The following is a 12,111-nucleotide window of genomic DNA, read 5'->3' as shown; positions in this document are numbered from 1 at the left end:
TATAGCCGTTACTCATCGTTGGAGCCTACAGAAGTATTTTAATTATGGATATTATGAAAAGTGATATATCTGACGTCACAGCCAGGAAAATGTTTACACATAGGAGTAGCGCTCCCTTCTTTACGACAGATCGTGACGATGATTGACCAAGAGCAGATCATGTTACTAGAGGTGGTCCAACCTTAGTGCTGCAATAAACTGATTTTGTAGTTGATCTGATGTTTCAAAGTAAAACCGTGTACAGTACTGTAGGAAGTGACTGTGATAGGAGCACAAAAAAATATTTAGCATGGTGACAAAAAAAGCTTATGCTGGTTAACTGCGTCATCTCTCTCCATTGCACTGGTAAGTAGGGCTATTCTCACTACATCGCTGAATATACAGAAACTTTTGTGCCTAGCAGTATTGCAATACCCAGGCATTTAGTATATGAAGTCCCGCTTGATAGAATATTTAATAGCGTGCGCGCGCGCGCGTGTGTGTGTGTGTCACATATACTGCACGCTTGTTGTTTTACCTCTCTCTGGTGTCGCTAGTTCGTAGAGAGTACGGAGGGGAGTGATTACTCGGAATTATGGCTCTCGTGAATGCTCCTTAAATTCTGGAGTGACGCACATATCTCTTTGATTTTGAATGTTATACTTGTGTAAATCAACTTAGTTGTAGTATACAGAGTGCCCCAGAAAAATGTATACACTGTTTGTCAGGCACTATCGAGATATCGATATTGTCGTTCGATTTGAGTTAGGATTATGTTGTAGTATGTTCTTTGGCTCAACAGACGTTAGTACTTTCATCCCGGTATTGAAAAAACAAGAGGGCTGGAGCACGTTTGACATTCGAGCAACGAAAATGTATTGTGAAGTGGTTTTTCAAGTTTGATAATGCCGTTGAAGTGCAACGTCACTGGAGGCGGAAGTCTGAAACAGAACAGCCAACCCGCCTAACAATTAAACGGATCACTGACAAGTTTGAATTGCATGGAACCATTTGTGAATTCACAAAGGAAGATCTGGAAGACAGCGTACAGCTACAAGTCCTGCTTCGTCGGCTCTTGTGTGGGAAACGTTTGTTAATTATCCACAGAAGTCTGCTACGCAATGTGCACGTGAAGTGGGAGCTAGTAGTACAAGTGTACGAAGAATTCTGAAAGCTGCAAAGTGGAATGTTTACATTCCACGATTACTGCACGTGATTAATGATGACGATCTTGATCGCCGAATGCAATTTTGCGAGTGGTATCAGCAAATGGTAACTGATGACGAACAATTTGTGACGAAGTTTGTGTGGAGAGACGACGCCCAATTTGAACTTAATGGATTCGTGAATCGGCATAACAGTGTGTACTGGGCACCGGAAAATCCGCATGTTTTTGTGGATAAAGCGGCCAATCTACCAGGGGTTCATGTGTGGTGTGGACTATCATCTAGGGGCTTAGTAGGACCCTTTTTCTTTGATGCTACTGTCACTGGAGAAGTGTACCTGGAAATGTTACGCACATCAATTTTGCCAGCTATACCTGCGCTGTATGGAGCTGATGAAGAGGTCTTCTATTAACAGGACAGGGCGCCTCCACACGACCACCTATCCGTACGAGCTTTCCCGGATGACAATTTCCCGGGGCATTGGATTGAACGAAGATGGCCCATTGAGTTCCCTCCACGGTAGCCAGATCTTACACCTATGGACTTTTACTTGTGGGGAACTGTGAAAGATAACGTCTATCCACGTAAGTCACGCACGCTGGAGGAACTTCGCCAGGAGATTAGAGCGACATGTGCAGCTCCACTCTAACACTGACTGGCGTAGTTGCGGTGACCGCACGTCGTTCTGTTATGTGTATAGCCGCCAACGGTGAACATTTTGAACATTTAAAGTAACCATGTGCTAAATTCAAGGCTGTACAACATGTGTGATCAATTGTTAAATGTAAAATAAACACATAAGTAATACTTCTCGTTCCTTAAAGTGTGTATACATTTTTCTGTCGGACTCTGTTGTCCGCTTTTAACACACGAGTTCGACACTTATTTCTTGGCAAAGTAACCTATTCGCTGGTCTATAACTTCATTCAAAGTGTACGAATGTGTCGCCAGCAATATCGTAACGTCGGAACTTGGGCTGCGAAAGTGAGGCAGGGGACTTTTGCATTCTGGAGCGTCGCTGAATGTGCCAACTCGCCGAATCAAACAGGTGGGTTCACCTTAGGACGTGATTGTGCGTACCTCTAGCTCAGCCACCTACTACACTACTGGCCATTAATATTGCTACACCAAGAAGAAAGGCAGATGATAAACGGGTATTTATTGGACAAATATATTCTACTAGAACTGACATGTGATTATATTTTTACGCAATTCGGATGCATAGATCCTGAGGACTTGGAAGAGCAGTTGAATGGAATGGACAGTGTCTTGAAAGGAGGATATAAGATGAACATCAACAAAAGCAAAACAAGGATAATGGAATGTAGTCTAATTAAGTCGGGTGATGATGGTCGAAATAGAGAGGATATAAAATGTAGGCTGGCAATGGCAAGGAAAGCGTTTGTGAAGAAGAGAAATTTGTTAACATCCAGTATTGATTTAAGTGTCAGGAAGTCATTTCTGAAAGTATTCGTATGGAGTGTAGCCATGTATGGAAGTGAAACATGGACGATAAATAGTTTGGACAAGAAGAGAATAGAAGCTTTCGAAATGTGGTGCTACAGAAGAATGCTGAAGATTACGTGGGTAGATCACATAACTAATGAGGAAGTATTGAATAGGATTGGGGAGAAGAGAAATTTGTGGCACAACTTGACCAGAAGAAGGGATCGGTTGGTAGGACATGTTCTGAGGCATCAAGGGATCACCAATTTAGTATTGGAGGGCAGCGTGGAGGGTAAAAATCGTAGAGGGAGACCAAGAGATGAATACACTAAACAGATTCAGAAGGATGTAGGTTGCAGTAGGTACTGGGAGATGAAAAAGCTTGCACAGGATAGAGTAGCATGGAGAGTTGCATCAAACCTGTCTCAGGACTGAAGACCACAACAACAACAACAGATCCTGAGAAATCAGTACCCAGAACAACCACCTCTGGCCGTAATAACGGCCTTGATACGCCTCGGCATTGAGTCAAACAGAGCTTGGATGGCGTGTACAGGTACAGCTGCCCATGCAGCTTCAACACGATACCACAGTTCATCAAGAGTAGTGACTGGCATATTGTGACGAGCCAGTTGCTCGGCCACCATTGACCAGACGTTTTCAATTGGAGAGAGATCTGGAGAATGTGCTGGCCAGGGCAGCAGTCGAAGATTTTTTTCTATCCAGAAAGGCCCGTACAAGACCTGCAACATGCTGTCGTGCATTGTCCTGCTGAAATGTAGGGTTTCGCAGGGATCGAATGACGGGTAGAGCCACGGGTCGTAACACATGTGAAATGTAACGTCCACTGTTCAAAGTGCCGTCAATGCGAACAAGAGGTCACCGAGACGTGTAACCAATGGCACCCCATACCATCACGCCGGGTGATACGCTAGTATGGCGATTACGAATACACGCTTCCAATGTGCGTTCACAGCGATGTCGCCAAACACGGACGCGACCATCATGATGCTGTAAACAGAACCTGGATTCATCCGAAAAAATGACGTTTTTCCATTCGTGCACCCAGGTTCGTCGTTGAGTACACCATCGCAGGCGCTTCTGTCTGCGATGCAGCGTCAAGGGTAACCGCAGTCATGGTCTCCGAGCTGATAGTGCATGCTGCTGCAAATGTCGTCGAACTGTTCGTGCAGATGGTTGTTGTCTTGCAAAAGTCCCCATCTGTTGACTCAGGGATCGAGACGTGGCTGCACGATCCGTTACAGCCATGCAGATAAGATGCCTGTCTTTTCGACTGCTAGTGATACGAGGCCGTTGGAATCCAGCACAGCGTTCCGTATTACCCTCCTGAACCCACCGATTCCATATTCTGCTAACAGTCATTGGATCTCGACCAACGCGAGCAGCAATGTCGCGATACGATAAACCGCAATCGCGATAGGCTACAATCCGACCTGTATCAAAGTCGGAAACGTGATGGTACGCATTTCCCCTCCTTACACGAGGCATCACAACAACGTTTTACCAGGCAACGTCGGTCAACTGCTGTTTGTGTATGAGAAATCGGTTGGAAACTTTCCTCATGTCAGCACGTTGTAGGTGTCGCCACCGGCGCCAACCTTGTGTGAATGCTCTGAAAAGCTAATCATTTGCATATCACAGCATCTTCTTCCTGTCGGTTAAATTTCGCGTCTGTAGCACGCGTTCTTCGTGGTGTAGCAATTTTAATGGCCAGTAGTGTACTTTTGAGAGTCCTTTTTTTGTAGTGACGTTCTTTTTTTGTACTTTTCACCTAATTGGTAACTTCTATTGCAAAACTAAGAGGTTGGTGCTATGCTACAAGATAAAAGCGACCCAACATCAGTAAAACGCACATTTAGTCATAGATAAAAAATTCGTTTAACATCAGAAAATACTATTGAAAATTTGAAAAATTACAGCGATTTAAAAATTATTAAGTATGTCGGAAATAGTCACCCTGCTCATCTATAGTTTTGTAGCGTGTGATATCCAATCCAAACTTACTTCACCCAAAAATGTAACTTCGATTGTTTCAGTATTCTGAAGAACATTTTCCTTCAGTAAGTCTGAGATATTTTCATACACTTTTCCTTTTAAATATTCGCATAGATAAAAGTTATAAGGAGGCAAGAATGCCTCAGCCACAAAGCTTTCCTTACTGTACGTTCTTAATGAAGGCTTCATGAGTACGTGACAGCGACTGACGAGACGTGCGGCACGTATCTCTTAGCTTGTTGGAAGAAGAAGTATTGCTTCCCATGTTCCTTTAACTGAGAGCAGAACGTTTCGAAAATTTTAAGACAAATGTCTGTATTGGCATTGGTTTCAAAGAATATCTGACTGATAATTCAACAACCTGAAACTGCGCACAAAACTTCAATTTTTTCATCATTATGAGGAATCTGATGCACAGCGTGAGGCTTTTAGATGGCCCAATATCAATTTTACTGACTATTCACATGGCGAGAAAGGTGAAAGCAACCTCTACCACTCATAAAATTCAGTGTCGGGTCAAGTTCGTCATCCACAACCTTTTTAAGCAACGGCTTGTAGTGATTGGCCTCTTTTCATTATCAGCTGGAACTAATGTTTAAACACATGAAACACAGCTGCGGTTTCAGACGTAAGGACGTAAGATCAGAATGATAAAACGAACGTTGAACACTTGTCTGTTGTGAAAGCCGCCTGATGATGATGATAATTGGTTTGTGGGGCGCTCAACTGCGCAGTCATCAGCGATCGTACACATTCCCAGTCAGTACACATTCCAGTCTAGCCTCTTCCATGAATGATGCGGGCAGAGAAGATCCCTAACCCGGCCGGGAATCGAAACCGGGACACCGTGATCCAGAGGTAGCAACGCTACGTGAAAGCCGCCTGACAAGTTTTTCGGGTTAGAAATAATTTCCCGCAAAATGTTTGCTGCCGTTTCAGGAGTTGGAACTAAAGGCTCACGGTTAAGCTTAGATTAGAGACATCGGCACCGGACTGCCTTTTAGTCATTAACTTCTGAACGTATCTTTATGTAGGAAGACTAGAGTTCAAGAGAGTTCATGAAAAATTTCATTTGTCTTCTTGAATAACACATTACGGATGAAAGATTCAACTATAAACATCCTTTGATTTACAATAAGACATACTTTACTTAATTAACTCAGAGAATGACGAAAAGACAGTCACAGGACTTTCAGGCAACACCTCAAGCTGTGACAGTTAACCTCGACCATCACGTGATTTTTCAGGTCGGACTAGCGGGAAAGGAGCGAGTGTGCTGTTAGTTTGGTAGTACTATATTACATCTACATCTACACACGCACCACAAACCAGCGTAAGGTGCGTGGAGGGGGTACGTTGTATCACTGCTAGTCATTTCCCTTCCTGTTCCAGTCGCAGATAGAACGAGCAAAAAGCGACTGTATATATGCCTCCGTACGCGACCTAATTTCGCTTATCTTATGTTCGTGGTCCTTAGACGAAATGTACATTGGCGGCAATACTCTCGTTCTGCAGTCACATTCAAATGCCGGATCTCCAAATTTTCTGAATAGTGTTCCTTGCCTTCTCTACAGGTATTCCTTTTTGTCTTCACGAAGCATCCACGTAATGCTTGCGTGTTACTCGAGCCTACCGATAACAGATCTAGCAGTCCACGTCTGAATTGCTTCGATGTCTTCCTTTAATCTGACCTGGTGATATCCCAAACACTCGGGCAGAACTGGAGAATGGGTTGCACTATTTTTCGGCATCCGGTCTCCTTTTCAGGTGAACCACACTTTCCTAAAACTCTCACAGTAAACTTAAGTCGACCATTCGCCTTTCCCACTGCAATCATCACATGGTCGTTCCATTTCATTTCACTTTGGAGCGTTACGCCTTGATATTTAGTCGGCCTGACTGTGTCAAGTAGCGCACTACTAATGCTGTATTCAAACATTACGGGATTGTTTTTCCAACCCAACTGCATTAATTTCCATTTCTCTACATTTAGAGTTAGCTGCCATTCATTACACCAACTAGAAAGTTTTTCTCAGCCATATTGTATCCTCCTTCAATCACTTCACGACGACACCCTCACGCATTACATTCAAATCAAGTGGCAAAATAGGATGTAGAGGATTGAATTTGTCCTTGAAGAACAGAAATTATGTGGCTGAAAATTCAGAGTGTATTTTATCTTACACGCAAGCCGCAGGACATTCATACCTGTGGAACGTTGCATTAAATAATGGGTAAGTTACGCTCTCGTTTGCTCGACGTCGACGAGACATTAAACCCCAACCCTCCTTCTATTTCACTACATCGAAACGTAGCTTCCATTTCTATAGTCGCAAAACCTCCCACTTCCACAAAACGTGATATGCAGAAAGACCAGCACGTGAAACTTCCTGGCAGATTAAAACTGTGTGCCGGACTGGGGCCTTTGCTTTTCGCCGGAGAGCCATCCAAGCACGGCTCACGACATCCCCTCACGCCTTTACTTTCGCCAGTACTTATCTCCTACCTTCCAAACTTCACAGAAGTTTTTCTGCATACCTTGCGAGACTATTACTGGTGGAAGAAATGATGTCATGGAGAAATAGCTTACTCACAGCCTGGGGGATTGTTTTCAGAACGAATTTTCACTTTGCTTGGGAATGTGCGCTGATTTTAAACTTCCTGGCGTATTACAACTCGATAGAAATAGGAGATCCAACTAAGTGCGGCGCGTTTCGTCGTATGTTCGTTTAGTAAGTGCGAGAAAGTTACCGAGATGTTCAGCAATATACAATGGCAGAGGCTACAGAAAAGGCATCGTCCATCACAGAGAAGATTTCTGTTGAAATTCCAAGAAGAGTCGAGAAATATATTACATCCTCGCACGTAAGTCTCGCGTAATCACCACAACGAGAAAATTAGAGCTAGTACAGACGCTTACCTGCAGTCGTTCTTCCCACACACCACTGACGAGTTGAACAGAGGAGGGGCGAAAATAATTGTGATGTATCAAGTATCTCCCGCCACACAACGTAAGGTGGCTTGTAGACTATAGATTTGCATGTAGATACGTCCAGATAGGGATGCAGCAGCAGAAAGTCGCTCTCTGTGGTGAACAGGCATTACGTAGTTTAGAATTCAGTGTGGTTTTCCGTTATTACAAAGAGTACAGTTGGGCTTTTCAGCTAGGTGGGACTCACACATAATATCAATGGAGTACAGGTGGGGGTGTAACAGCAGTGAGTTGGTCTCATTGCTGAGTAAGTGCTGTAGTGAGGTCTCGTTGTTATTTAGTTTTTGATTCTGTGTGGCTCTCTATTATTACTGAGAGTATGGTGGCTTTACAGCTAGGTAGGACTTACACATGATTTCGACAGAGTCCAGATATGTGTGTGACAGCAGCGAGCTGGGCTCAGTGTTGAACATATGCTGCAGTGTGCGCTCTTCGTTATTCTGTGTGGTTATCTATTATTGCAGAGAGTAGAGTGGATTTTCAGATAGATGGAACTTACAAATTAACTCCACTCAGTGAGTGTTGCAGCGTCAAGTTAGTTCGGTGGTGAATATGTGCTGCAGTGTGTGCTCTTTGTTATTTAGTTTTGGAGTCTGTGTGTTTCTCTATTATTAATGGGAGTAGAATGGCTTGCAGGTAGGTGGGACTCACACATAATTTCCACGAAGTCCAGGTAGGAGTGCAGCTACAGCAAGCTGGGGGCAGTGCTGAACGTATGTTGCAGTGCGTGCTCATTCTTTTTAGTTTTGGATTCTTTATGGTTCCTTATTATTAGAGAGAGTACAGTGGCTTTGCAGGTAGGTGGCACTTACACATGATCTCGACGGTGTCCAGGTAGGGGTGCGGCAGCAGCGAGTTGGAGTCACTGCTGAACATGCGCTGCAGCGTCTGGTCGTTGGCTCCACCCATGTAGTCCCCTGTGTGTAACCGGTACGCCATTGTCGCCAGCTGCACCAGGCTGGCTGCCTGCCGGCACAGTATTTCGTAGGGTTATTCATTTTATGTGAATGGTGTATGAAGTATCGGTAATATCTCACACGCTGAGTGTAAGCCAAATAGAAACTCTCTGGACACAGGAAGATAGGAAGAAACTGGAGCTTAAGTTTTCTGTATAATTAGAGACATTTTCTCTACATATACGCATGTTTGCCATGACGTTTCCGATACTATTTGATTTCAATATAAATAAAAATGCAACGTAACCAGCCACTAAAATTTTAGTTTAATTTTTTAATTGTGCCTCGTTTCGGAGGCATTGATCCTTTACCAATTGGCAATTCCGGTGTTTAGCTCAGGTGCAATGCTTCTGGGAAACCAATGATGTCGAAATATTTGTCTTCCTGTGTATCTTCGTTGTGTAATACGAGAGCTGTTTGGAAAGTAGGTTCCGATCGGTTATGAAATTGAAACATTGTGTAAGTCCGGTGAAGCTTTGCACATACGAAGGGGGGGGGGGGGGGTCGATAAGTTTCTAGCCTAACAAATAAAGAATGACAGAAATTTCATAATAAGAATTTATTTATCAATATAATACCCCTGTACAGTAGTATACTTTCGGGCACGCTCAGATAACTTCTGCAAAACCATCCAAATAAAAGGTCTTCGAATTCGAGTCCAACCAAGCGTTCATAGCATCAATCACTGCATCATCATTGTCCTTTGAGATATTTTGTTAGGTTTGTGAAAATAAAAGTCTGATGGAGCCAAATCTGGAGAATATGGTGGATGACGTAACAATTCGAACCCGCAGTTACGCAGAATTTCCAGCGTTGCGAGGACTTGTGCGCCGGTGCGTTGTCCTGACGCAAAAAAACTGCGCTCGCCAATTTTCTGCGCCTTTTTTTCTTTATCTCTTCTCTGAAACGGCTCAGGAAAGTGCAGTAGTATGATGCATTTATAGTTACGCCCATTTGAAAGTAATCCACCATACCCTTGTTCATCCCAGACGACCGATGTCATCACCTTACCGACTGATTTTTTCACCCGGAACTTTTTTGGGTAGGGGATGAAGGATGTTTCCATTGTTGTGACTGTTGTTTTGTCTCAGGATCAAAGTGGTGAATTCACATTTTGTCCATTGTCACATACCTTGCGAGAGAGCAGTCTTCATCTCCTTCAAATTGGCGGACGATTTCTTCACAACACCGAGATAAACTTTCTGTATTCGCAAAATATCCACAACCATGCCACGAGCACGGCCATGGGAGATTCCAAATGTCGTTTCAACTTGCTGGAATGTTGATCGATGATCCTGCAAAATCGTATCGCGAATTGCAGTCACTGTTTCATCAGTGGCAACGGTTGACAGGCCTTTCCCTCCTTGGCCCATCTTCCCCACTTTTAAAGTCGGACACCGAGTTTTTAGCTGTTGCAAAAGACGGAGCACTGTCCTTAAGTGTATTCCGCATGTCTTCTGCAATTTCCTTGGGCGTCATTCACTTCAAATGAAGATATTCAATCACAGCACGGTCTTGATTCTCTCGATATTCGCCATTTTGCTTACGCTACGGTATACAACGCATCCTAGCAGCAAAACTAAGGGTCACCATAAAAGGAGGTGTTGTTTGTGTGAGACATTACGGTAACTATCACGGTTTGGAACTTTTCGACCGCCCCTCCTATGTGTCGGACGGCGCCTCTAGTATGCCCGACGATCGCGTCACGTCGCTCTTTTCAGTTCTGAGTGCACGGTGAGCATGGAAAGATGCGTAGAAAATAGTGTCTCCCTCCAAGTATGAGGGTCCGGTGAGAGATTTCACCTGATGTCATTCAGTCCACATAATATAACTGTCATGATGTTCTTGCTTCGTGACAGTTCTCAGCCGCCCTCTGTACGGGCAATGAAGATGTTTCTGCAGCATTTTCGATGGAAGTGTTTGATCACCCATAATACAGCCCGTAATTGGCTCCCAGTCAGTTTCACCTCTGCTGCCATGAACTGTAGGCTGTGAAGCCAACGTTTTGGCACAGATAATGAGCTGTAGATCAGCGTAGAGAACTGACGGAAAGCACAGGCGACTTGACGAGGGCATTGGAAAATTGGAAAGTTGGTACGACGCTAAGACTAATGTCTAAGTCGGAGAAGTGACTATGTAGAGAAGTGGCTGGAAGGTGTAGCTAACTGCTGCAAACAAAACATTTCTTATTTTAACAGTGGTTTCCATTTCGCAACCGATCGGAACTTACTTTCCCAATAGCCCTCGCAGATTTGGTAAAGTATGTAAACAGTGAATGTGTTAAACTTAAATATTTTCCTGTCGAGGAAAGTACGCAACTAAGATTTATGTGGATCTTAACCTAATAGCTTTCAGCTGTTACCTTCTTTTGCATAGGTAGAGATTTCTGCGGAAGTTACAAGGAACCAGTTAGAAATAATACATTTACTGTTAGCTGCGTACGTTTATTGTTTCAGTGGACGGACTATAGAATGTTTCTGAACATCAGCTTATGACGTCCAGTCTCAAAGGTAACCAACACCCAAGATCGATACAGCACGTATTTAAAGAAAAGTGAATTTGCATCCTCACTGTGGCTCTACTAGCGCCACTGTTATGCGACTGGCGGGAAATGTGAATCTACATAATCCTTCAGATGTGCCTAGAAACACGCCTACAAACTTTCGTTTATGTTGCATAACTCCTCCTTGGTGTCAGGTTTCTTTTTCCTTCAGCCCATTTCACAAATGAAACAATGCTGAGAATTGAATTGGATTCGTTAGTAAACGTCTCCTTCCCAATCAGTGGTGGAGTAAATTAAGTAATTTATCTCGTATCACTAGAAGCGCATGGATTCCGGATGCAGAACCGCCATGGTCTTCTCGCGATGACCCAGCATCACGGAGGACAAAATTATGGGGCGTTTCGGAGCCATTGTTTTCATTTTTGAACGACGAGGAGTTTTGAGTTGCTAACCTGCATCTGTACAGTGATCTTCCAGAACTCGATATCTAATTGAATTATCGATTTCTCTGATTGTTATTTGCTTTCAGACCACTACATATTATATTAGAATTTCAGTATTACTATCGCGCACACTAAACGTTTACTCGTTTATTTTGTCCTGCTAGTGTTAGAGTAATAATTACAACTGTTACCATTCTCTCTTAAAGTCACTAACGCATGTAGTCTCTCTTTCTCTCTCAAACTCAAACACACACACACACACACAAACACACACACACACACACACACACACACACACACACACGCACACAAACCACTGTTAAACCCATCACAAGAGAGAGCTGTAAATAGCCAGATGAGGGTTCTCACAGTGTGTGTAATTTAACAAATGTTAGCGCTTTTAACAAAGAGTGGGATGCACTTTAACCCACCTGGACATGTACATCTTCACCGAGAATCATCTGTGATTTAGACTTCAAAAGATTCCACATCCCATGGTAACTATGTTGACTGTGCGAGTATCTGGCGGTGCGGACCTACTGAAGCTACGACGGGGCCAAAAGTTGCCCACTGAGCCTATCTGGGCTTCCTTTTTACAAGAAAAGCACAT

At 43.6% G+C, this 12,111-nt stretch overlaps 1 protein-coding gene across 1 annotated transcript in view; it reads right to left on the bottom strand.

The window, feature by feature from the left end:
- LOC126470259 (lysosomal-associated transmembrane protein 4B-like) overlaps positions 1-12,111 on the bottom strand; it is a 187,448-nt gene that overhangs the window by 40,478 nt on the left and 134,859 nt on the right. The window contains exon 3 of the mRNA XM_050097989.1: positions 8,412-8,565. Within this exon, the coding sequence (XP_049953946.1) occupies positions 8,412-8,565 (154 nt within the window). The remainder of the gene's footprint in view (positions 1-8,411; positions 8,566-12,111) is intronic.

The sequence above is a fragment of the Schistocerca serialis genome, chromosome 3 (genome assembly GCF_023864345.2).
Source record: "Schistocerca serialis cubense isolate TAMUIC-IGC-003099 chromosome 3, iqSchSeri2.2, whole genome shotgun sequence".
Classification (NCBI taxonomy): domain Eukaryota; kingdom Metazoa; phylum Arthropoda; class Insecta; order Orthoptera; family Acrididae; genus Schistocerca; species Schistocerca serialis.
This window is presented reverse-complemented; position numbering and strand designations above follow the sequence as displayed.